We start from the raw sequence: 27,858 nt of genomic DNA, 5'->3' as shown, positions 1-27,858 counted from the left end.
ATTGGCCAATTATCAATTAAGGGAACACATTACGAGGTCAGGCAAAGAATGCACCTGGGGAGGGTGGGAGCTTCACATTTCGGACCTATTTCCTATAGTGATTAAGATTCTTTTATGTGAAATTGCTGAACGAAAACAAGTAAACTTCAAATATGCTCCACATTATAGCTATTATCATTCTGAGCTTAAAGCCTCCTTAAATTTCTGTAATAAGTCCGCCCCTGGCACTTGATGGAATTATAGATAAACAAGATATTAATTCACTTGCATCCTGAAACACTAATAATTCTTTAAATTATAAAACAAAATCTGTCATTTCAGGCATCTTTGTTCTGCATAAAAAAGAAAGCCATTGTAATTCCTCTTCTCATGGAGCAAGATTAGGATCCGTCTATGGCAGCTAGCAACAGGTCTGTGATACTTACTGTAGCTGTCTATGCAAATTGATAGATCGCATCATCTCCTACACTTTCTAGAAAGCTAAATAAGCCGTATCAATGCGGCTTTGGGGAGGGCAAGTTGACGATCAATGACAATCGGTATACACTGAGCCCATCAGGTTCTTTCTAACTACATATTTCCAGATATAAAAAAATCTTGTTACACAACATGGCGCTATGGAATCTTGTGAGGCTTACCTGAAATAAGCATCTGTGACATATGCTGAGCATAACAAAACTATGTGAGCCCATCTCACCCCGCTATTGATTTTTTCGTCACGTACAAGGCAGAAACGCCCAGCTCACCATACTACTTGAATTGCATTGAAAGCCTCTCATGATGCCATCTAGTCCATCTAGCACCCCACATCATAATAGTGCAAGTCCCTCCCTATCACTTACGATAAAAGATTCAGTCACTTACTGCATTGAAGCAGCTCAAACAAGTTACAGTTAAGAATGCTACAAATCTGTCAATAAATTCAGACTCTACACTTCCTTACATCTCAGTATTGAGGTGCACTGAGTACAAGCTAGGGCACAGATGGAATTAGTTCAACCATTTGGGCAGTCCAATTGGCTCAATCAACTGCCTCATTTGTGACACCTAACTGTATTCCTCCACCTAACCTAACTGTAATCCCAATAGATCCCAACCACGCACTGGAATCTTGCCTCTGGTGGGACACGTATATATGTGCCTTACTTCCCCGATAAGTCTGCTCCTTGCCTGTGACCTTACCCGGACACAGGAGATATCTCTTCAGAGATTTTGTCCTGGAGCAGCCCTTAGGCAATCCATCACTTGGGCTTAGGGATCACCTAAAGCTGACTAAGAAATGTGCCCCAAGAGCTCAACTCCTGTAGCAACGCCAGTGGCATATACAGAGGGGGGGGGGCACGAAGGACACATCCCCCCTTCCCCAAGATGTCTGTATGTGGCTGTCAAAGCCCCGACCCCGCCCCGACCCCGCCCCACCTCCCTTCTACTCCCTCAACCTCTGCATCCCCAGTCAAGTGCGCCACTTAGTAGCCTCATGCTAACATTCACTCAGATTCTGAACACTGTTGCCACACTGTAGTATATGGCATGTCAAATACTCTGAGCTATCTACATGGCCAACATGCAGACTGCCATTCACAATGCATGTTGTAGGGGTTGAGGGACGGACTTCGGGATGAAAACCACAACTTGGGAGTATTTATTCTACATTATGTACAGGAGGTGAGACGTCAATGAACAGTCGTACAGACATTACGGGCCGGCAGCAACTCGGATGCTGCGGCCCGCGGCAAGAAGTTCGAGAGAGGAGAATCAGGGAATCAGGGAATGTCCTGGTCTCTCTGGAAGGCTTCTTATAAACCCTTCGAGCACTGCAAGTCACGTCATGTTTGACCAATAGGAGAGTCCGCTCAGATGACGCCATTTTCAGCCAATGGTAGGCGCCCGTGTCGCAGTGTCACACCTGGCGGCTCTCTGCGGTCTTGCCTCGCAGACTGGCAATGCACTTCTTCTAACGAGGAGAAGGGGAGGGCTGCTCATGCTCCATTGTCCGAGCCCCCCTTCTAATCCCGGCGGCGTACGAACTTGTTGGCACGTGAACTTGTTGCCTTCAACTTGTTTGCTCGGCCGCTCCTCTGGAATGTGCTTTCCTGCTTCTGCATTCCTCAATTAGCTGTGCTGCATTTCGAAGTGGTTTGGGGAACTCGAAGTAATCGCAGGAAACAGCTCCATATCTAACAATGTTAAGAGCATTGTTGCCAGATCTTGGACAGATCGATCCTTGGAAATCGTTTAATGACCCATGCTAAGCATTTGCCACCTTAACAGTAACAATGCAAAGAGTGCGACACCTCATTCCTTAAGCTTCCAAGCATGTGCTAGGTGTGCATATATGCAACTGCAATACTTATAACTGAAATAGAAGTATACATGCTCAGAGCTCATCACTGATGCCTCAAAATCACAAGCAAGAGTATTGTTTGCAGCACTGGGACCTTCTTATATTGCATGTGAGGCTGTTAATCTGCAAACAAGCATCCTTACAAGCAAAGCACTAACAGTTATTTTCCCCATATTATAGGCACAAGCATTCTTAAAGCTATATTACTACACATTGACTGCCTTAGCACAGTGAAAGTAATAAAAACATATAAAAACCACAAAAACGTGGTCCTAAGCTAATTACACAAGTATCTGTGCATGGCCTAATTGCATATGGTGCCTGCTCGCCGTGGCTTAGAATGAAATGAGCTTGCAGCATCGGCAGAGTCCGAGTCCTGAGGGCCCAGGCTTCCCCTGAGAATGCTGGCATTTTAGCGCTCATAGTGTGCAGTGAGGTCCCCCTTCTCTTTTGCAAATTTTGACTTGGGCCCCCTGTAGAGGCTGCCTAGGATACATCTCTGGCTCACAGATTAGGAAGAAGCATCCATCACTTATAGAGGCCCTGAAAGTGGAGCTCACGTTTCATTCACGGACCTATAGCTTTTCTTGCGTAAAATGTTCAGAAGCAATTTGCAAGATACATGGAATATATAAAGGTCAGTAATGAATTACACACAGTGCAGAATAACTGAAAGATGGGCAAGGGGGGGCAGATTTATAGCGATGTCTTGCTTGGCAGCACGATGTAACACAGACAAAAGAAGAGAGGTGAAGAAAGTAAAGACTTGGCACTGTATACACAAGAAAAATATTTGTTTAAGGAAAATACTAATATATACATAGATATATATATGTCCTGAAGCAACAGTATACACAACGAGAAAAATAAAGTGCAAAAGTAGATTCACAAAGCCACGTGATAACAAAACAATGTTAGAGAATGGTAGACATGTACAAAAATAGAAACTTAACAATAATTCATTTCACTCAGGACACACATCTAGATAATTGCATTTCTTGGTCACAAGGGTCACAATTTAAGCCTGGCTAATACATTTGTCTCGTAATTTGTTGATACATAATGTTTCAATTATTTCGTTCATTAATTTGTTGCAATGATGGGAAAGCATAAGTGTGTCATTGAGCATGGGGTTACATCCACATGAGTGACGGTAACTGGCCAAATAGTAAGGCAGTCAAGACGAAGTGAATGGATAGTGGTGCTTCTGCACTCTCGTGTTACACCTCTTCACAAGATAACGGGATCAGGTATACCAAGTCTAGGGAGCAGCATACACACTTGGACGCATGTTTTGTTTGGCAATCAGATTTTGCTTTTTCTGTTTTTACCTTTTTACACTTCGTGCAGCCTGATCCCAATGGAAAGACAAGCAAGGTGGCTGGAATTTGGAATGTGGAGAATAAAAACGGATGGCATGTACACATTCTTACCTTTTGATGAGCAGCCAGTCATCAACATGCAACAAGTTTGGAGGGTCCACCTGTTCTCCATGTCTTTATGGAGAACAGGTAGTCTAGCCATAAAACATGTCTATAAAATAGGCCTATCCATAAAACAGCATAACAACAATTTATTATTACATTATATTTTTTAAATTTATTTATTTGGCAAATACTATCAGCCTTGTATAGGCTGTGACATGAAGTGTGATATAATGTGCACCTGCTTACCTTTCAGTACAGCCCTTTTCCTTGGCAACAATCTACTTTTCAATAACAAAACTGTCAGGTACTTTTCTCAGTGGTGTAGATATGCTGGATATATATACAGTGTCTTCAAAGTCTTAAATCATAGCATTGCCTCCAGTTGAAGGCTTAAGCTGCAATGCTGCAGTGCACATGGAGTGCCAGCTTCCAAACCATTGTGCGTAAGGGCTCTGGAAAGGCACAGAGTGCTTGGTAAAAGACCACACCAGTTCAAATGCTTTATCTTCTCATCTCCTCATGCATTTTAGCAAAGACAAACATCACTTATAGGCTTGTAATTTTAACAGCAGATATATTTTACACTCCTATACAGCAAGTAATTTTAAGCCTGTATACAGCCAATATTAATTATTTATAGCAATCCATTTTTAAGTGTTAAATGTATCATGAAACATTCATGGCATTCTTTAGTCATTCCAGGCCCTTGTACTATTAAACATCAGACATAATCAGACAAAAAGGGACATCAGCATAAAAAGAATATGCATAAGGCTCTGACTTGCCTAAACTTGACCATGATTGCTACAGAAAGGTAGTTTTGGCAGTTTTAAGCACCTGGCAGCTGGAACTATGCGCCAGCTAACACTGCTTTAACCAGCACCATTCCCACTCCCACCACTGCATCTTAGGTTATATAACGACATTTATATAATGACCAGTGTGACATTTTTAGAGGCATTCACCTGCCGTACATTGTGTTACCTGTGCACATTCACAGAGAACTAACAGTTAATTCTAGCACGCAAAGAAATACAAACTTTCGTTAAAAATGATCTATGCCATAAGCTGCGCACATATGCTGTTAAATAAAAGAGTCACGTAAAGGTTATATTGATGCTTTATTCCCAGTAAAGCGAATAATGATTGCAGTGAACGGACCTTTATGTATAGGTATTAACCATAAGGCCAAAACTGCCTTTCTGTCACAATCATAGTCAAGTTTAGGCAAGTCAGAGCCTTGTGCATGTTCTTTTTACCCCGATGTCCCTTTTTCTTAGCACACTGCTATGTTCTGGTGAAGCTTTCATTTCTACCACCTGTAGTATTGTCCTTACAAACAAAATAATGCAACTTGTTTTTAATCTACAATGTTCTTTCTTTATTTTGATTTTTTTCATCAAAACTTGACATTTGAAGTGAATTGTAAAACAGATAATTTGTGATACAAGAACAATATTGTGCAAAGTTGTTGAATAGGTTAAGGTCTCAGAGTCTACCAAATTTCAACAGGCTCCACGGATTGGTATAGTTGATAAAAAACCGTAGATATAGCAACTTTTGAAAATTGTAGCAAATTAAGCAGTTATGCTAAAACACTTCTGTTTTGCACAGCTAGCTAGCCCTTCTTTAGGTCTATGTTTTACAGACAAAAATATATTCTTTGTAGCTGTAATATATTGTATTTCATATTGTTGCGAATTCCCAAGAATGCCTTGTGCATGAAATAGGTGCCTCCGCACTGAGGAGTTTCCCAATTTTTTTTCCTCCTAAATATTCATTTGGCATAGAAGTCATGTTCACTTTCATGCTACTGATTGATACTATGTGCATAAAATATAAAATATTCTATCGAATCTAAAATATAAATTTTTTGACCCGTGTTGACCTCTCGTGTGATCACGCAGCATGGAGACGATGGAAACTGACACAATTTAAACGTCATACGTGAGACAGGTTTTCAAAGTTGTCTGCATTCCTGCATGCTTGACTGCAAAAGATGTCTAAATGTGTAAGCATGGTGCTGCCACATCAGTACACAGCAGAGACATTAGTGATGGCCAAGGCTTTACTAGCTATCGAAATAAAGCTTTACATGTTGCCTTAGATATGATGTGCATCTTATAAGTATGCAGCACTTTCCTGTGAAAATTGATTTAAGAGAGCAAGATACCTTTTGCCAACAATTGAAGCAAAACAAGTAGCCTCAAGGCAGCTTTTGTAGGCTAAAATAGCTTCACTTGTTCAGGGAACATGCTGGTTTACCCACACAGGTACTAATGCAGCCTATACTTTCTAATAAAGCACATCTCATAGCAGCTGACATCCTTGCCTAACTTCTTTCTTTTCTCATCACAAAGCCATCACATATGAACCTCGAATATTCTCATAGTAATAAATGAGAGCACAAAAGTACACATTAGCCTGCCCGTAGTTTCCAGGCCTCAATTTTTCTTCTCTTTGATGCTGTTTAGAATCATCGCCAACTTTCCTAGATGATTTTGTGGGGCAGGATCTGATAGCATGCATAATTAGTGTCTCACAGTCTTGCAATAAGCCTTTCCTTCATGTCAATTGGACAGGTGTGTGCATATAAAAGAAAAATAATTTTTAATGCTGTAAATGGGTTGATGACGGCGATCCATCCTACGTTGCCCTGAAAATCATAGCCTGGGTAAATTGCACAGTGTCCTGTAGGCATCCTGATATCTCACGTAAGAAATAGTTGTATAATTACTTCTAAACATTATTCTTGTATTAGTGCTAATATAAGTACAGTGCCATACAGCAGGAGTTCAGAAAATGTCATTATCTTGGGAGGATCTCTGTATAAATGAGAAGAGAGAGCTGCAACTAATAGAGAGATCAGTTATCGTAGCTGTCTTACATGCTTGCACAGAATGACAAGTTCCATAATTGTGCTAAGCTGGGCATGCAATTTACGCATTTGGATTGAGATAAGACTTGATTCAGTACCATTATTGCCCTCACTTCTCAGATGGTGAAATCTAGTATAGCCCACCGCTGAGCACTCGGTCAACGAAACTGTGCTTGATAGGTGATACATGGTGAAATTTAAAAAAACTTGCAAGTTGGTGTGTCACCTCAGAGTGAGCTCTACCAGCACTTGGTTGAATTCCGTATACTAAGTCCAAAGTCAAGGTCGATGACTTCCAGACTGGCCTAGGCTAGTTCGAGCCTGAACCAGAAAGATGAATTCCAAGGCTAAGGAGAGGTAGCTCATTAATTGTTAGCATGACTGATGGGTTGATTCCTACCTCAAAGTCAGTTTTGAAGACTGACCTTACTTCTCCTTATCTTAATTGTTAGTAACATGAATGCAGCAGGACTTTCTTATATATAGTTGGGGACCAACACTCTCTGCATATTCAGTGAGTATGTCAAAAGCATTTTGCAGCTGTTAAATTGCATATCAAGATTCCCATACGTTGATCAAATCATCATGTCATCAGCATAAATAAAGAACGCAATGCTTGTGATGTCTTGAAGCCTCCATGCAGGACAAATGATGAACAGCAAGGGGGCCAGAACAGAGCCATGTGGCACACTGTGGTTTGAAGCACAGCTAGGATCCAATATGAAAACAATTTACATGCACACTAATTCTTCTCAGACTCAAAAATATGAGTGCCACTTTTGTTACCTGCTTTGGTAGACAAAAGTCTTCCATGTTTCAAAAATTACCTAAATTATGTTCTGCATTATTGCATGCATTGGTTGTATCAGTTGCCACCACCGTCCAGAACTAGTGGCTGTGAGGGGAGACAAGCAGGACACCATCTGACAGGAGAGACAGGCCATCCTCTGTGCCTAAGTACAATCTGAATCCAATCTGTACTGCTGGGTACATTTAATTTTTATATTCAAGCTCCCATGTTTTTCAAGGTGCATACATGGCCATCATTAATTTCATTAACCAATTTATGTCTGCTTCAGGATTGAAAGCTTCAGTCATATCCTTGCCTTGCATTAGCTGACTCCATTCTAGGCCAGTGAGTTATGCTATCTCGAATTACACCTCCCAATCCTCTGCTGCACATTGCTGCCCTCCTTTCCTCTAGCACCAATTTTGGTACTCTTATAGATTATCAGTTAACTGTCTTGTATATTATATATGATAACTGATAATTTCTAGTATCATCTATTCCTTGTTAATATATAGGATATTATACATCACGCTGCAGATAAAATTTATATGTCCAGTAGCAAGTATTATCAGTGCAAATGTGGCAATGTATAAAAGACTGAGTGAACAGCAGCAATGCAAGGAAATTAAGTGATGGTTGATTGGCTGTGAAATTAGATGCATGCGGGGGCTAACCCACATTTTTTTAATAGAAAATTTGCCACATGTATTGCGATTACAAGCCAATCTTGCAATTTCATAATAGGAGTGTGCAAATATTCAAAATTTCGGATATGAATCAAATAGTCTTTGCTATTCAATTCGTATTTGATTCGAGAATTCACTATTTGAAGTTGTCGAATAGTACATTTGTTTTGTTCGAACACTGTAAAAGACAACAACACTTCTTGCAGTCTACAAGGAGGAAGACTGATATAAATGAAGAATCGTTGAATGGTTATAGTGCAGGACAACTGTGATTGTTGCGCAGATGATCCAGTTTCTGAACAAAGATATGGAGGAGGTCATTTACATGCTATAGTTGAGTATAAGCATGTCGTGCCTTAGGAAGACTTTGCATTTGCTCTGTCTAATTAGACAAAGCAATTTATTGTTTGGTCAATCTCTCCATATGCTTCGATTCCTTCAAAATGATATGCAGGGCTGCAGTATTGCCCTTAACTCCTTCACTGAGCTGTATACTCTACTATACTCTACTACATGTGTCTGGGACATGCTGTTCATTTTCTTTCATTTGTGTCATTATGATTGTGCTTTCCTTTGCTTCTCATTTACAAGCTTCCTAGTTGACTTGACATCTAGTTGTTAATGGCACTATACGCATCCAAAAAGGCCAGCAAGTCTGTTTTTCCTTAACAGACTCTACCGCATTTTTCATTTCGTTATTTTAGAAATTGGGAATATTCAATATTTGATTCGATATTCAGAGGTAATTTTTCCTGTATATTGCTATCGATTCAATCAGAAAATTTCATTATCCAAGCATGCCTATTCAATATTAAAGCTGCAACAATAAAATGCTTAGGTTTCAGTGCATGAGAATAATGTCATTTATAATTGCTGAATGTTGTGGCTTACGTACTGTGTGCATAACTTTGCCGCTTATATTATAAGCAAGAAAGGCGCAAAAAGATTGCTTGGAGGCAGGGGAAAGCTGAAAAGTGAAGCTTGCTTGACATCATGTCAAGCGTTGAGGGCCCCTAGATGATAGTGATGGCTGGCAGCCAGCTCAGGTATAAAATTGGATTTGTCTTATTTTTTTCTCCTCAGTGGCTCTGACGAAGTGACATAGGAGCGCTGCGCCAAGAAGGCTGCAGCAGAGAGAGCTCACAGTGCTTTGCACAAAGGGAGTGACAGACTGTGAGGAGTTGAAAGATACTTCTTAATTTTGACAGCTGATGCTATCTTGGCATACATATGCTATTATCTGAAATTTGCACATATCTACTAGGAGTTCCTTGAGATTTTCAGTTTTTTTTATACATGCTGTGATTTGTGTGCAAAAAGGCATGGAATGTTTTCGTTCATCTTATGAATGAAACCACTTTTTATTGATTCACTATTTTTGTATTTTACTAAGCATACAAGCCGTAGAATCCTTAAGTTTTGCAGTGACGTGCATAAATGTTGATATAACTAATATTGCATTGCACAGCACTTCCTTCGTTTCAAGCAGCTATGCACAGACATGCGTGCAATGACAGAATGAATGTTTGCATTTACCGTCGGCGCTCAGCGTTGCCCATGTATTAATTAAGTTTACTGATACCTTTAGCTACTTCTGCTGCAAGATTTATGGCAACGCTTGTGTAGTCTTGTTAAGCTTGACGGAGCTGTAACGACATCACCTGGTCTGCCTGAAAAAGACACATTGAGATGCAAACTTGTGCACAGTGGCACAAAATGTTTTCACTTCACATCACGCGCAAAAGCGCCACCTGTGCTTTCATGGCATTTCATGCAGCCCTACTTCTGCCGCGGGTTTTACAGGCCTCAACGCTTCGGCGGTGCGGTGAAGTTCGACAAGTTTGTTATTATGTCGCACGATATGACCGAATTTTCCGCTTTGAGACGGCATCTTGAGCGGAGGGCCAGCAAATGGTTACATTCACCTTAAGCACAAGCGCACTGTGGAGTCACTCGTTCGATTCCACGATGTGTTTGCGTCTGCCGAGGGTTTTACCTCAACGCTTGGGCGGTGCGGTGAAGTTCGACCAGTTTGTTATTATGTCGCACGATATGACCGAATTTCACGCTTTGAGACGGCATCTTGAGCGGAGGGCCAGCAAATGGTTACATTCACCTTAAGCACAAGCGCACTGTGGAGCCACTCGTTCGATTCCACGATGTGTTTGCGTCTGCCGAGGGCTTTACCTCAACGCTTGGGCGGTGCGGTGAAGTTCGACAAGTCTGTTATTATGTCGCACGATATGACCGAATTTCACGCTCTGAGACGGCATCTTGAGCGGAGGGCCAGCAAATGGTTACATTCACCTTAAGCACAAGCGCACTGTGGAGTCACTCGTTCGATTCCACGATGTGTTTGCGTCTGCCGAGGGCTTTACCTCAACGCTTGGGCGGTGCGGTGAAGTTCGACAAGTTTGTTATTATGTCGCACGATATGACCGAATTTCACGCTTTGAGACGGCATCTTGAGCGGAGGGCCAGCAAATGGTTACATTCACCTTAAGCACAAGCGCACTGTGGAGTCAGTCGTTCGATTCCACGATGTGTTTGCGTCTGCCGAGGGCTTTACCTCAACGCTTGTGTAGGGCTGTGAAGCTTCATAAATTCTAATAACAGCGCATGGTCTGATAGAATTTCATGCACTAAAGCGTTTAATTATGTGTGGAGAGGCAATGAAACTTCATACTTCGCTCGCAGCTTCACAGGCATAGACTATTTTTTAGATCAATGATAATGCTGTGCAGGTTTCTTTTGATGAATGAATAAGTGCTCTTTAGAGAATGAATGGTAATCATGCTGTGAAGCGTGCAGCAGCAGTCATCAGCCATAGCCGGCGCTTTTTCGAATGTTTTATTATGCTTCTGTAAATTGAGCCTGTACCTTCGAGTTTATGCTTCACATAAGACTTGAGTGTGATTCTCTCACAGGAAAAGCGTTTAGCAGGCTTGTGCGTTGAGAAGCCGTAAACAATGACTGACCTAGAGGGAACGTAACGTATTGTACGCATTGGCGCTGTGCATCGTACGTAGCTGACCGAGCATTGGATATGCAAAGCGGGTAGCGATGTCGCAGAACTTTCGCTTGACACCGCTTCTAGCAGAACCGGCGCGTAATAATAAACAAATGAAATGCTGAAACTAGCGGTAACGCCCACATTGTTCAGGTACGAAAGAGATCCGGGCAAGCATTGCAAGTCAATCCAATCCTCTTATGTCCTAGCGAATCGTAGTGTTCGCGAGTTCGCGTCTCTTATGCGCGTTGTTTAAATTTGAAGCGTGGGAATCGCTTCCTAATGCTTTTCCACAATGATGAGTCTGACGGTGAGTTTTACGATGCGGTTACAAGTTTTACAATATTTTTATCTAAACAAGTGCGTCTGCTTTCGGCTTGCTATAACTGTTCCTCGTCTGGATGGACAAGTAGCGCGTTTTGCAAACAGCAATTCTAGTGCGGGATTAGGTACTGCGCCCGAGAAAATTTGCGCTTATTATGTAGTAGCGAATAGTTATTGCTGCTCCTAAACAATGAGTCCACAGCGCCGCCACTGCAAACTAACATCGAATTTACACGCTTTGGGTGTTCGCACTGAAATGTGTGCCGATGTGTGGTGCAAGGGAAGTCCCTGTACTCAGTTTAGTAGGAAACTCCATGCTCTTGCTGATGGCTGAGTTCTTTCATAGCATGGGGCATACCGCCCCAGATGGTGCAACGTGTTCAGTTCTAGTATCCGTAACTGGAGAACACCGAGGCAGCTTGCCCTAGACGCGGGTGCACTCGGCCGCTGTTTTTGCTCCATCGCCATGCAACCGAGTAATCCTTCGTTGAACCGTTTTCTTCTGTATCAAGCCACTTCCTCCTGCCCACAGTGGCACCATTTCATACAGCATGATGCAGCAACTCATTTCTCTGTCCTGCTTGCACTCAGCACCCTGTCATGTCTTTCCCAGTGAAAGCTGCATTAATTGATGCACTAGGCATGCTTGAACTCGGTTTTAGCTCTACTGAAACTTTGCTCAAGCAAAGTGGTATCGTGACTGTTCTACTACCATTCTTCCACTTCGCACCCTGCCATCCATTCTGAAAGTGTGACACCTGATTTAGTGTGAACACATTTTGATGGAGTTTTTAATATATTGATGAATTAACAAGACCTTGCTCCACTAAGGTTGAGCAGGCTAAGCTGGGTGTGCCAGTCGAGTGAGCATGATTTCTTCTCTGCTCATAATGCCGACATACATGATTGGCAGACAGGTGAAAGGTTGGACTTAAAAAACAGTGGTGTCACTTCTAGGTGCTTGACACATTAAGAGATAGCATGACATATTATGTGCATGACACATTAATGCATAATATAAACAGCTGCAAGGACCCACTAATGGGATTTTACTGGGACAATGTTAGTTTATTACTTTGAATGTGATATCACTGTAGGTGAACTTCAACCGCTTTGAAGGATCTAGCAGAAAATGGAGTCTGATCCCAAAGGCAGTGCAGTCTAACACATCATCTCAAAGTACCAGCTGTCAAGAGGGAAGAATGCGAGAAACTGGCACGTTTTGCACGCACCAGATGTTTCAAAGAGTGACTTTGGCACAAGAGAAGTGTATGTGCAATGATGTGTTAACGGTTAGAACACAGGAAGTAAAATATGGATAGAATTGGACATGCTCTCAGGAATGGAGGAAGCCTAAAAGCAGTGAAGAAGAAACTAGGAATTGGTAAGAATCAGATGTATGCGTTAAGAGACAAAGCCGGCAATATCATTACTAATATGGATGAGATAGTTCAAGTGGCTGAGGAGTTCTATAGAGATTTATACAGTACCAGTGGCACCTACGACGATAATGGAAGAGAAAATAGTCTAGAGGAATTCGAAATCCCACAGGTAATGCCGGAAGAAGTCAAGAAAGCCTTAGGAGCTATGCAAAGGGGGAAGGCAGCTGGGGAGGATCAGGTAACAGCAGATTAGTTGAAGGATGTTGGGAACACTGTCCTAGAAAGATTGGCTGCCCTATATCCACAATGCCTCATGACCTCGAACGTACCGGAATCTTGGAAGAACACTAACATAATCCTAATCCATAAGAAAGGGGACGCCAAAGACTTGAAAAATTATAGACTGATCAGCTTACTGTCCGTTGCCTACAAAGTATTTACTAAGGTAATCGCAAACAGAATCAGGAACACCTTAGACTTCTGTCAACCAAAGGACCAGGCAGGATTCCGTAAAGGGTACTCAACAATAGACCATATTCACACTATCAATCAGGTGATAGAGAAATGTGCGGAATATAACCAACCCTTATATATAGCTTTCATTGATTACGAGAAAGCGTTTGATTCTGTCGAAACCTCAGCAGTCATGGAGGCATTACGGAATCAGGGTGTAGACGAGCTGTATGTGAAAATACTGAAAGATATCTATAGCGGCTCCACAGCCACCGTAGTCCTCCATAAAGAAAGCAACAAAATCCCACTAAAGAAAGGCGTCAGGCAGGGAGATACGATCTCTACAATGCTATTCACAGCGTGTTTACAGGAGGTATTCAGAGATCTGGATTGGGAAGAATTGGGGATAAAAGTTGATGGGGAATACCTTAGTAACTTGCGATTCGCTGATGATATTGCCTTGCTTAGTAACTCAGGGGACCAATTGCAATGCATGCTCACTGACCTGGAGAGGCAAAGCATAAGAGTGGGTCTAAAAATTAATCTGCAGAAAACTAAAGTAATGTTTAACAGTCTCGGAAGAGAACAGCAATTTACAATAGGCAGTGAGGCACTGGAAGTCGTAAGGGAATACAGCTACTTAGGGCAGGTAGTGACGGCGGAACCGGATCATGAGACGGAAATAATCAGAAGAATAAGAATGGGCTGGGGTGCGTTTGGCAGGCATTCTCAGATCATCAACAGCAGGTTGCCATTATCCCTCAAGAGAAAATATATAATAGCTGTCTTACCAGTACTCACCTACGGGGCAGAAACCTGCAGGCTTACAAAAAGGGTGCTGCTCAAATTGAGAACGACGCAACGAGCTATGGAAAGAAGAATGATGGGTGTAACATTAAGGGATAAGAAAAGAGCAGATTGGGTGAGGGAACAAACGCGAGTTAATGACATCTTAGTTGAAATCAAGAAAAAGAAATGGGCATGGGCAGGACACGTTATGAGGAGGGAAGATAACCGATGGTCACTAAGGGCTACGGACTGGATTCCAAGGGAAGGGAAGCGTATAAGGGGGCGGCAGAAAGTAAAGTGGGCGGATGAGATTAAGAAGTTTGCAGCGACGACATGGCCACAATTAGTACATGACCAGGGTTGTTGGAGAAGTATGGGAGAGGCCTTTGTCCTGCAGTGGGCGTAACCAGGCTGATGATGATGATGATGGCTAGAACATTGGGCCGTTTGCTAGAAGGATTCAATCCCACCAACAGTCACACAGTCCTTTATAGCCTTATGGATGTATTTCACCCACTTTGGAGGTGGGTTGTGTGTGTACGATTGTGTCACAGTGTGCATGAAATCACAACTTTGTGGGGAGGTACAAGTTATAGGAAGGTCACTTTGATAAATGAGTATGTGCAAGATTACACATGCATATAAATGTCACAATCATCACAACCTATTGCATACTTAGACAGTTAGCAGTGCTATGTTTTAGTCTAGATTTTTTTAATTTGCTTAAGCTCAATGGCTGGAGAAACATTAGCACATGCGAAGAATCCTCGAAACAGAATTCTGTGACACTCTGCACATGACCTATGGGGTTAGGCACGGGGGAAAGGGGGTGGGTCAAGTGCATAGTTTCACCGCAGCATGGTAGGATGTTTAGTGGGGCAGTCAACGAATAAATTTCTGCGCTACGTGTATGTTAAGTGTGCTCTACCAACTCTGAAATGCCAAGGAAAGAAGTGTGTAGTAACTTTCACATGATTATTTACATTTCTTTCTTGGTGCAGAGAAAAGGCACTTCAAGCCATACGGGTTCACTTTATGGTGGAAGCCTTAGAGTACCTAGAACACCTACACGTGACCTGAAGTATCCAAACAACAGGGTGATATGAATTTCAATGTGGCAAAGCATGCTGTGTAAGTCTTAGTTTTTATTGGTTAGCTTAGCCTGCAGCGAAATAATAAAAAGCCATAAATTTCTAGTCGCTTAATCACGAAATGCTTGAGTTGTGCATGTTTACGTGTTTTCTCCACACCACATTTTTTTTGTAGCTTTTCCTCTAGATGTTTAATACAAATGAGCTTTCACTTTGCTACTTATATAATTGAAAATTGTTGCATGCTCAACAGTGTTATAGTGTAGTGGAAGTCAGTATGTGAACAAAGAATGGGAAGGTTTATTTAGGTGAGTGCTCTACACCAAGTTATACCAATTGTGAACTTGAAATTATTTTTATCCCTCAGATATGTCACCTTTTCATACCCATTTCATGTAGTGAAGCAGGTTACCTTTACATAGCTCTTTTAATCAGCGCAGATTTCTCTGCTACATTAAAGTAACATTTAGATGGGCTACACTGTCGTACACCATAAAAATGTGCTGTATTCTTTCAGTCAAACAAACTAAGAATAACTTTGAATTAATATTGAGGCTGTTTTCAGTTAACATTCAAAATGCCCTTTTCTAGACGTTCACTGAACATCCATGTAATATGCACATGTCTTGCAGCGAAATGTCTATGGGATACCCAGAAAATGTCCTAGAAAAAAAAAATGTACGCACAGTGCACGCAAAAATGTAATTTGGATGACTGAATTGTGTTACTATTTAGAGTATGCTCAGATTAGGTACAGGGGCCCAATACTTGATCACCCATGCAACAGTGAAAGACAATCGAACAGTAAATGTGTGTTGTGCTTTTCGAGTTTATTGCAAAACAGTGTAATCTGGACTTGAGTGTTGGGTTGTCATAGAGTGCTGCCCTTTAGCATGAATTTTTTAAACGCTGTCTCTGTTCATTTGTGTTCATAACCAATAAAAATTGTAGACAAAGCTATACCTTGCCTCAATTTTGACAGTGACAAGCACTTGATCAAGGAGCAGTATTTAAAAAGACTTGCCTAGGAATTAATTGGCACATACTTAACATAGTTAGTGCAAAAAGAAACGTGTGTAGGCTAGTTTGTTCTTCAACATGGAAGCCAAGTTTTGCTGCATAGCTGATCCAAAATACTACTAAATAAATGCGAAGGCACTCAAGATGGTGCACAATCATCTTCTGTGTTTCATATTAACTATGCAGTGCAAGTTGGTTTCATAGCAGGTGAGTGTTATGCATCTGCAAGAAAAAAGTTATAGCTTATATGCTGCACTGGCCTGTTACATACACAATGCCAGCTTTGCAAGAAAATAAATATGTATAATCAATCTTTTATTGGCAGAACCATTACAGCAAAATATACAAGTCTGATTTTACACCTTAGACAATAGTGTAATATTTAGATAGAGGTACAGACGCTCCTGATGACTTGATGGTAGTGTGAATGCATGCAGCTGGTACGTCAGTGGACCTGTACAAGAGGGAAAAAAACGCAGGTGAAGTACAAAGGATTAAAAAGAATCTGCAACTTGCACTCTCAGATGAACATGTCACTGTGACAACCTCAGTGCTGCTGTTGAGGATTTTCTTAGCCTGTTGGTCCGCGGGCACAAGTGCCTGTCTTGCATGAAGCTGCTTAGCGCAGCTTCCTGACAAGAGTTTTCTCTATCCGCCACCCGAGAACGCGCTCTGTAGCGGTCAGGCTCCGCCGAGAGACTTGCGGCAACGGGAAGGTAATGGGGCAATGTCAGTACAGATTTCGGTTGCTAAAGCAGTACCAGACCGATGGCAAGCAAATTTTGTAACACAGTTGAATATTCAAAATACTTGCTACTACTTAGCAGATTGATCAGGTTTTCAAATTGAATAATACAAAGTGAACCTGCCCACATTAAAGCTTCAACCACAAGAAACACATTCCTGACGGATTGTTGACGCCAGCTGCCATCGTCAAGAATGATGAGATGCTGGGGTTGATGCTCTAGTTGCTGAATTGTGCCCACATCAAATCAAATAGCCGGCCAAAAATATGTTGTAAACTTGTTCCTTGTGGTTGGGCCTAAGCAATCCCGATGCCGCAGGTAACCATAAAGCAGTTGCACAGCTGCTAATGGATCTAAGTTAATGCATTGATAATGAACAAATAAACCTCTTAACAGCATCGAAGTATACAGGCATATTGCTAACGGGGCTCTGGAACAACAAAAGTTTCACATCACCGGTTTGTGTCAGTGTTTACTGGTAGCTTGTCGATACACTGAAACCCGATAATAACAAACTGGCCTATGCACTAAAAATAGGTTCATTATATCAGGTAATTCTTTAAATCCAAATGCGCCTATAACGAAAGGAAACAAACTTTTGTATTGTGTTTGTCCTATATGAATTTGTTGTCCTCAGTGGAAAAATTAAGTCAGAGTTACCTGCATTTTTGTAAACAAAACCATGCATAGTAGACAGCAATCTTTAGCCTTAAACAGTTTGCCAGTCACTCAAAATAGAGACTCAATAGGAGCTTGCTTGAAGTACACTGCTGGTATGTTTCCAAGTATTCTAACATTTAGGCACTATTTAAAAAAAAAGTTCGAAAAAAAAGGCTTCTGTTACAAGTGAGTGTTTTGCATGAGTATCAGTCAGGAAGTTTTGTGTGTACAATATACAGGATAATTCACTTTATGCTGGTTTGTTATAGTCAGGTTTGGCTAAAGCCGTACAAAGAGAAAAATGCTACGTACTACAAGTGTGGATTTTTTCCTTGGCACTAGCCAAACATGAGTTAGAGCACACAATTATTTTTTTATCCATATCATCTGGTAAAAGGCGAAGGCATTCCCTGTGAAAGGTTTTTGAACAGTATGCACAAGAAATGTCCAGTACTTTTCTGCCATACAGCGGTTGCCTGCATACACAATGCAACTCATAAATACAATCTTTTGGCCGCACACGAGTAGTGGGGGAGCTTGTGAGTGGAAAATCTTCCATGTTGCCTTTTTGTATGCATTTCAGCAAATGTCTGCGCAGCATACTCTGATTAAGGTTTAAATTTTCTGGTCTCCTATCTGATGCTAAATAATACATATTTGCAATTGCAAACAAGCCACAGTCAAGCGTGTTGCACTGGTTTTGTGCCCCTTTAGTGCAAATGGTCAGCGTTGGTGACTGCAATTTTAGCATGTGACAGATTTGCCTGACGGCATCAGAAGGAGTACCTTGGTCAATTGAGTCATATACAAAGACTGTGTTTTTATCAGCCTCAACATTGGTTACCGTAAGCCAGTGATCGGGATTTCGGACATGCAAGATTTGAATAAAAAGGCTACTTTAGTAAATAGTAAACGATGGCCAAGTAGCACATCTTGAAAGCCATCCCAGTGAGGAAACTTTTGATGAATCAAGTATTGTGCTACGTTAATCACGCTGTCTGATATTGAGGTGCCCTGTACTAAGGCATTTAAATCGGCATCTGAAAGAGAGTAGCGTTTGCAGACATTTAACATGTCTGCTGTCACCATTGCAAGGCTTACCATTTGCTTTTGCGATGGCAAAAACTTACGCTTAACAGCTTTGACTTTCTTTGGCCGTCCTCTTCTTGCTTTTACCAAAGGTACAACAAGTTTTGTACTATTCGAATGCCTGCAACTGCTTGTAGCAGTCGATAGGGGTAATGGAGCTGGTGTACCTTGTAAGCTAACTGTAATTTGATTACTAGGAAAGGTGGTTAAGTTTCTGAAGAATGCCTCGCATGATGCAAGTTTTTCCATTAGCTCCTTCTCACCACAATTAGATAATACATTAGCCACAGTCTTGGACATTTCACAAAGCCTCTTGTAGGTGTAAGAATACTTTTCTTGAGCAGTGTCGAGCTTCACAGATGGCAGCAGCTGAATGCTGCTTGTCACCACTGGTGTGGCACTTGAGACCATGCAGCTGTCACTCAGGAAATGATCCTTACACCACCTGTCCGGTATGCATGCTTTGTCAAAAAGGTCTTGCTGGGCAAAATGGCGAGCTGCTATAATGTGTGCACAAGGCAAACTGTACTGATTATAAAAAGCACACATGCAACGCGTCAGGCATAATGAAACACTGTGCTCAGAACTTGCTGAAGCCACTACATAAGAATTAGCAGTGGAAGTAACCAAATAACCTACTTCTTTAAACTGTTTATACTGCTCAAGTACTTTACTTGTGGCCTCAGAAGTGCAATTACGGGCCAAGTCTAGTTGAAATGGCTCACTGACATCATTTACATTTAAGTTCAGCTTCATTTCCTTAAACTTGGAAAATTTTAGAGATAAGAAATCCTTCTCAATATAACTTACTAATGCTTCTATGGCTTGAACCAAATGCATGCTTGAAGTGAGATAACTTTTAATCTTTTGATTGTGACACTCAATGCGATTATTCGTGTTATTACCAAATGTAGGAAGTTTCTGCCGATATGCATGTACCCACATTTCTTTACAGGAGTGCCAGTTCTGCATGTAATAAGAAATAAAATCTTTAGGCGCCATAGCTTCGAGCTCAGCAAGCCTGTCTAAGTAGTCCTGCACAGTGAAGGAATAAACAATTTTTTTTAACAGAGGGAGTAACTGATCACGCTGCAGTCTAGCTTTCTCATTGACTTTTTGCTGAAAGCATTGCAGCACATGCCATGTACACAACAAAATTTCAGAATTAGGAAGAATCTTAGTCAAAATGCGTAGCTCGTTCATGTCTTTATCTATCATGACTACTCTGCAAGCAGATACAATGAACGGGTTAAACTCTGCAAACTTGGCAAACATAGCCTGCACAATTTCAGTCGTTTCATTCCGCAAAAAGGCATAACACACAGGTCTCCCGCGGCCTCCACCATCTTCAACCAATATAGAGTACAAGATATAGCCTTCAATGTTTACTTTATATGTTCCATCAATAAATAAAATCTCTGGGTACTTTTCCAAAATCTCACGCATGTGCGTTGTCTGAAGTAGCACAAATTGCAGGTTATTACTTTGATTCTTTTCATAGTGAATGACCCAGTTTGGATTATTTGCTAACAAGGTGTCTATTTTTTCCAAGACCATTTCTCCGTGAGCCTGCTCATTGCGAATAGGAATAGAAAACCTTTGCTTGTAATTGTTAACATCTTTTGTAGTTAATTTCTTGCCCGTTTTCTGTTCGACCAAACTTTTAAAATACTTTGGGCCAATATTACATTTGGCAAAATCAAAGAATTCTACCTTCTCTGCATCGTTTAGAAGCCTGCTTTGAGGATACAAGTCATAATACTTCGTGGCGTGATTATGCTTAGCTTGCAGCTTGGTTATTTTGTAGTGAAGAGTAGGTGATTTGCACAGGCTTACTGAAACTGCCTTTTCACAACCAGTACCATTGTATGCTTGCTTGGGTCGCTTTCCTGTGCCTCTTGGTTTTATAGCACGACCATGAACACAGCTATATGAAATCCTAATATACTCAAACTCTTTAGATTCTGTTGCAAATGGACTTCTATGAGACCTACTTATTGTGACTATGTGCTTGCCCTCCCTGCACCATTCATCAAAGCTTTGCCTGAAAGAAATAAAATTATCAAATGTTGCATTTAAATAAACTTTGCTGCCTCCACCATGCAATAAAGTGACAGTGTTAGGAACTCTGGTTGTGTTAGCACCAGCTCCTTCACAAACAGCCTGGGCATCAGAGCTGGCAGGCCTGCAGCTGGATGTCAAAGCAGCCTCACAACACCTACGTCGCGTGGGAGCAATGCACGCAGCTTTGTCAAGGTCACCAGCCTCTGTGCCAGGATTGCTCGTCATCTGCCCTCCATCTTGCATTGTTTCTGACCTACAGCATTTGCAGACAATGACCTCATTTGGAACACCATTTATGACAGGTCTGCACTCAGCCATAGCAACTACCAAGCAGTCTTTATTCTGCCTGCTAGCCACATGCTGCACCTTGCCAAAACTATCACAAATGGCGTCATGAGGGGCACTGGCTTGTCCTTCAAGCTTGCTACCAGAGACAGCAGAAGGAGCAGACTCAGACTTTATACTGTCAATGCATGTCTGTTTCTGGCTTACAACTGCTTTCAAAGGTGAAGCGAACTTCAAGAACTTGGCAGCTGTCACAGCAAGAACTTTGCCTTTCCTGTCTGTAGCCAGGTCACAGCTCCATTCTTGCTTGTGCAGTGCTGCAGCCTTCCGCCTCCTCCTCGATACTACCACTTTCCACTCCCCGTCGCCACAGTGGGGGACAGCCTCTGGCACAGCTGCTTCTTGAGCACTGGCCTCTCCGTCCCCCACAGGTGAGCACACAACAGGAGCACTCTCATGCTTTTGTGTGGCTCTCCTAGTTTTCCAGACACAAGTGGTGCTTGCACCTCGACCAGGGATCATTGGCTCAGCAGACCTCCCCTCGGCTTTTCCCCTACTTGGTACACTTGTGCCATGGAAAGTGGGGGAAGGCAGGCTGTCCCAGGTGAACCAAGCCTTGCTTCCCTTGCAACGGACACGGACACCGCCAACAAGTGAAAATCCAGCACCTTGAAGGGTTCTGGTAGGCTGGTTGGTGCCGTGCCTCTGCAAGGGAGCAGTGCTGGCTTTCCAGACAGGAGCTGGTGCTGTGGAAGGTCCACTTGCTGCATGCGAAGAAATTAAAGTATGCAAACCAAGCGGGGGAAAGTCAGCCTCGGAGATGGCAGGGATGCTGTCCTGCCGAGTCCAACTGGTCCACGAAGAAGGTTCCTGGGTCTCCTTGTAGGACTGCTGGATGCGGCTTCTCTCCAGATGGATGGACAGGGTGCAGGCCCCCTGGTACAGGAAGTCTGCCAGCACCTTGTTACCAAAGCGGCTCGGGTGGACACCATCTCTGCTCAGGCAACTGGGCCAGTTGTCCACGAGACCACCCAGGAATGTGTAGCCACACTCGTGGCAGTACTGCATCAGGGCACTGTTAATCTTTTCGTAGTTACCATTCAGGTCATGCAACCATGAAGACTGAGCTTCCCATGAGCTGTACTGATTCTGCCCCCGAGGAAGAATGGCAGAAAAAGCTACATGCACCATGGGATTTCTCTCAATGATCCCCTGAGCGAGCTGGCGATACTTGTCCATGCACACGCTGACACTGTCAACAGTGTTGTTAGTGCCAACGTGCACAATGACAACATCAAAACCAGCTAGCTTGTCAGCAATCATTGACAGCAAATGCTCAATCCTTACTCCTCTATGCGCGGCAACACTGACTGACAAACTACGACGCGATGGGAAATACTGGTCCGCGTATTTCACCATCGAGTCACCGGCAACCAAAACACGTGTCATGTTGCAAGCAGTGCAATCTAAAATGACACCTAGAAGAAAAAAAAAGACTGCGAGAAAATAAATCTGAGCTTTTTCACAAACGAAAGGAGGCTACCTTCTAGTCGGCACTATATATACGTTGAATCCGGAAAATCCGCGCTAGGGTTGAACAAAGCAAGCGGTCGCGAACAAGGACAGCAAGATCGGCAAATACGCGACTAACACAATCAAATCTGAGCTTTTTCACAAACGAAAGGAGGCTACCTTCTAGTCAGCACTATATATACGTTGAATCCGGGAAATCCGCGCTAGGGTTCAACAAAGCAAGCGGTCGCGAACAAGGACAGCAAGATCGGCAAATACGCGACTAACACAATCAAAATACCATCAAAATACTTATTAGAATAGATATAAATAACGCTAGCAAATATAAAATAACCCTGCAAAGCAGCTTTCGCGCATATAAAAGGATGATGTCAGAGGCTTGCGTGATTGCAGCAGAACCAGGCCTTAGGTCCAGCACCAGCGGCAGCAGAAAAGCACGACCCGCAAGCGCGGCTGACGGGATGCGTACTGAATGTCACGTGCGAACAAATAATCAAACCGCGCGCCCTCGAAAAAACGGAAATACGCGTGCATGTGACGTTGACATTTCGTGACGTCACTTCCGTGCGTTGCAGCAGTCGATACTGTGTGGGGTCGTCTGGGGAGCACCGCGTTGCAGCAGTCTCAATGCCGTACTAAAACGCTGCTGCCACGCACGGAAGTGACGTCACAGTTATGATGACGTTGTTTAAACAAGTATGGCGTGTTCCGGTTTATAGTTTCGCGCGCGCTGCTGGAGCTGCTTCAGCTTTTCAGCTTAGCTAAAACAGAATTTTACGGTTTCTTACTGTGTTGTGTGATAGAATGTTGTTCTAGTAAGTTGCGCTGGAAGAACCGGATGGTGTTCGAGCTTGCGATCTCGAGCCACACTTGGGCGCAACGCTGGAGCAGCTCGTTTCTTTATGCCTTGGAGCGCGTTTATGATTGGTAGTGTGGTCTTGTGCAGCTCCTGTTACGTTTTTCAGTGCTGTTGCTCTTGTTTGTTGAATTTACTGATGTGAATGGAGCATATGTAGGCTCTCAGTTTGGCAGAACTTTTTGCTCTTATGGTAAAAAACGTTTAAACTCGTTCCAAATGCTTGTTGCTGCAGTTGCCGCTTAGTGTTGTGCATCGATCGCGAAAAAAAAAAAGTTTCATCCTTCGTAGGATTGCTGTTGCAGATATTGCCTAAGTAAGTGAGCTGTTGCAATTTTTATATGGCACTCGATGTCGCATTTACCTGTACTGTTTCTTGTCTTGCATGTTCATACTGTTCCCTTGTTTATCGGATTTTGGCGGCTAGCGAATCACGACTTGCTTGAGCACCTGCTCGCCACAGTTCTAAAGGAACATGTTGAGCAACCCCAATGTAAACTATGAAGACAAATATTGCAGAACGTGGCCCAGCCGCTCATAGTTCTACTTTGGCTCAATTTTGTTCTAAAGCTTGGCTGTCTTGAAGACCAAGAAATTTTCTTAAATTTCTTCCAGCTAGTTTGCTAAGCTGCTATTTAGTATTGCTTCTTGTGATGGCGCTATGCGAGGTACCAGGTTTGCGCCAATGTTCCTCGCAACTTGTTTACAAACATGATGTAGGTTCATTGCAGGAACCTGCATTAGGTTATAGATGTGAGATGCACGCTAATATGACCGGTGTGGGTTTGCGGGTCCCTGCATGCCACTCTCAAGCAAATGCCAAGTTTCCATTGTATGAATCTTCCTTGACTTCGCAGGGCTTGTTTGGTTAATCCCTTCATCTGTGCAATAGAATGCTCATTAGTCATGAGCCTTACCCTGATCCTCTTGTCCAACAAAAAAAAAATCTTTTAGGCATTGCATTAGGGAATATATCTGAGTGCCAATGTGACAATTTTTGCCTCTGTAACCTTTTTTTTCTCTCATCTTATCAGTGAAGGCCTTGTTCGAACAGAGTGCCATGCAGTGACAGAAATTCTCATCACAGTAAGAAAATCTCTGAAGGAGATTTTTGAGTCTGACTAGGACTTCGTCTTGGGCAAATTGGTGAAGTCTGCTGCACATTGTTTTTGTGTGCGAAAATCTATTTACAGAGGAAGGACACATGAAAGTGCGAACTACTAACTGATTTAATGATTCAAAGGATGACACATAGTGTACAAATTTTGTGCACAGGCAAGAGGTGAATGTTGTGACAGTGCTAGTTTGTCTTTTAATGCTACAAATAGCCATTAAACAAGTGCACCTCTGGGGAATTAAGGCAATTGAAGTGCTACTAACATGTGCACTCTCTGATAAAATATACCTTCGTGAGCTCATGCGATGTTTTGTTGCTACTCCTGCACAGGATCATAATGTGCGAAAGCACGGCTCATATGAGCAGGCCTTGCAATGTGTGCTGCACCATCCGGTTTATTTAAATTGTTTGAATGCTCCCTCAAATAGTCATTCAGGCATTGGGCCGTTTGGTCCACGTAGAACTTGCCAGAGCTGAGAGATATCTTATGACCAACCCACAGCACAATGCTCAATATGGTTGGCGTGATTTTTCATACACCCTTGTCTTTAGGTACGAGAACACAATTGGGCTAATTTGACAGGTGTATAAAGGAACAAATGGGACATTGTATCTAGCAGGCATGTTCTTGAAGCTGTGGGTAAATTTGTGCGCATATTTGTACATGAGGTGTACAATTTGTACACCTCAGGCCTAGTGGCGTCTGTTCCGCTTACATTTGATTAGCAAGTCCTTGTCGAGCTGCTCTTCAGCTTTCGGGAAATGGATTCGGCCATGGCACGCATGACCTAATTCCCCCACCTGTTCGCTAGTTGCGCTTCTGCTGTGACGGGTGTTGCGACGCTCGCCACCAAGGTGCTCTGTCAGGAGCATATACTAGATTGACAAGTAACCTTATTTCCGCATTTCTTGTCAGCAATTTGGGCACACTTAGCTAAAACTTTCATGTTTAGTGCACTAGTGAGTAGTTACTCTAAGCACCTTTATGACAAGTTGACTGTCTTTGCTATGCGCTTAGCTGAAAACCTTCTATGTTTTTAAAGCTGATTCTGAACAGTATCCACAATTGCCGACCAAGTCACTTCCTTTGGCCTCCTCGGATGATCTTATCTTCCAAGCTGAATTAGCCTTTATCGAGCTGAGCCATAATTGTTTGACCAGATGATGAAAATAGGTAATGAACTCGGAGAAAGCATAGGGTAAATTAAATATGCATTTTTGGAATTTATAAATAGTATGGATAAGGGAAATGAAAGTGGACGAAAAGATAGTTTGCTGTAGGTAGGAGCTGAATCCACACCACCTTCATTAGGCATGTAGTGCCTTACCAATTCAGCTACTGTGGCACTCACCCTCCCATCCCCTTGGCATAAGCCACTACCACTCACAGCCACAGCAGCAGACGTCTTAACTGCAGGCATCATAAAATACATCAGCAGGCAACTGTTCAAGGGCTCTGACTTCGGCTGCCCCTTGATGCCGTAAGACAGGGTATGATGGTTTATTGGCCATTTGCCCAATTGGGGCAAGTGGCCTGTTGATGTGATTTGATCAAATGAACAGGCATTTGAAATCCCACTTACTCAATTGGTTGTACATGCCGTACACAATGTCCTGGGTTCCATCCCAGGACCTGGAGAAAATTTTTTTTCAGCTATGAAGCTTTTTTTTTTCGAAGAAATCCCTTATGGGTTTTTAAAAAACTGCTTTGGGCTGAGAAACCTATGAAGCCATCATTGTTTTAACATACATCACATGACATAGCCATAGGTACGTACGATTGTATAACACATAATCACTGATAACTTGACAATCCATGCTTCTCTTTCATATGCTCGTCCAGTACACATGTAGAACGCAACAGTCTGCATGTTGTAAGCTGACTTCAAATGGCCGGAGTAGAAATCATGCTGTCAGTGTCACACAATCATAGTCACTGACGTCTTTTTGCTTTTGTTACACACATAGTTCATTTTACACAAACATGTTGGTCCGCCTAGCAACACTTCACGTTAATCATAACAATGTTGGGTTACCAGCAAAATGTTACTATAACATTGGTTCCCATAATGCATGGGAGTCGCTCCATTTTGATTTCCGACTTGTGTAGTTGTTTAACCCTTTTGCTGGAATTCAAATTAACAAGTCCTCATTGTTAATTGCATGAATGCAATAATGACTTGCAGGCTAAGGCAATGTTTTCAGACTTGCGACGGAAGCACTGTGAGCAGAGGTGTATGTACAAAGAAGTTGTGCGAAGGCTAGGTTTGGTCGTCCTGGTCACCAATTTATGGGAGGCAGCATGAAGAGGTAACTAGGCTTATTCAAGCCAGCCAGCCATGGTGTCACGGGATCTTGGGAGCAGGTCGCGTGCAGTAGCATGTTCTATTCTTGCTCTGCCTGTGCGTGAGCCCATCTTCTTTGCCTATGTTGGAAGTGATAGCCGCGCGGCTACAGAGCCCATCTCCTAGTGCGAAGTGCAATTGAAATAAAGTCCAATGGTAAAGCCCCCAGGTAAAGTGTGCAGACAGTGTCGTCATTAGTAGTGTCGGGGTTCTCGCAATCTGAGAGATATACACCAGGCAGCACCGGCAGCATAGGTTGTGAGTGAAGCGCAGCCACATATGATACCAAAGTGAGAAATCGCAACCTGCCACAGGCACTCGTAGATGCACGGGCCTGTAGAAATCGGAGCTCCAAAAGTAGACCATCTGGCAGCTTGGGACTTGCGTGGAGATAGCGCAAGTATTGGTCACTCATGTTGTTGACTTAGAAGTGATTCTCGAGCTGAAGAAACCAGATGGCAAAGTTGCTCCTGCAAAATTTCGGTAGGCCATGCATCTGCGGAAGATGTGAGCACAACATCGGAAAGCTTGCCTGCTGCTGCTTTCAGTGGAATCTCGAATGCCGATAGCATCAGGGTTGCAGTGGTCACTCAATGCATCACGAAGGTTGTGCTTGTGGCAACGCCGCGCCAGCAAGAGTGAAATTTGCGCCTTGTTGAGTCGGTGGCTGAGCCTCTGAATTGGCGATGAGTGAGTTGCCCCGAGTGGAAAGCGGGCAGCTTGTGGGGACGTCTAAGGAAGAACAGCGACGAGCTGTAAAGTAGCCGAAGGCGCTTGCGTTTAGCCCAGTGTATTTCTTGGAAAGAATCGTCGAGCAGCTGCCTTTGAGCTGGGGGAGGAAGCTCATGGACCACGTAGAGGTTTGATGCTGGGGTCGGCGCATGCCGACGACCGGCACGGGTGGAAGCAGGTGATGTGGGACGACCATATTCAGAATGACACGATAGATGGCGAGAGCTGTTGTGATGG

General features: G+C 42.8%; 1 protein-coding gene and 1 pseudogene across 1 annotated transcript; both read right to left on the bottom strand.

The window, feature by feature from the left end:
- Positions 1-16,550: 16,550 nt before the first annotated feature.
- LOC135897577 (uncharacterized) lies at positions 16,551-23,085 on the bottom strand. Its single transcript, XM_070531121.1, has 2 exons — positions 21,833-23,085; positions 16,551-16,648 (listed from the first exon to the last, which is right to left on the bottom strand). Exons 1-2 carry the CDS (start codon positions 22,485-22,487, stop codon positions 16,551-16,553), a joined length of 753 nt encoding a protein of 250 aa, XP_070387222.1. The 5' UTR covers positions 22,488-23,085.
- On the bottom strand, positions 17,137-21,837 carry LOC139054730 (uncharacterized; annotated as a pseudogene).
- Positions 23,086-27,858: the final 4,773 nt, after the last annotated feature.

Source organism: Dermacentor albipictus, chromosome 1, assembly GCF_038994185.2.
Source record: "Dermacentor albipictus isolate Rhodes 1998 colony chromosome 1, USDA_Dalb.pri_finalv2, whole genome shotgun sequence".
Classification (NCBI taxonomy): domain Eukaryota; kingdom Metazoa; phylum Arthropoda; class Arachnida; order Ixodida; family Ixodidae; genus Dermacentor; species Dermacentor albipictus.
This window is presented reverse-complemented; position numbering and strand designations above follow the sequence as displayed.

What these genes read in the sequence shown, in the direction of transcription:
- LOC135897577 (XM_070531121.1), bottom strand. Translation starts at nt 22,487, where the DNA reads ATGACACGTGTTTTGGTTGCCGGTGACTCGATGGTGAAATACGCGGAC. An exon ending in GGCTGACTTTCCCCCGCTTG is followed by an intron (nt 16,649 to 21,832) that starts GTTTGCATACTT and finishes CCTCTTGTACAG; the next exon opens with GTCCACTGACGTACCAGCTG.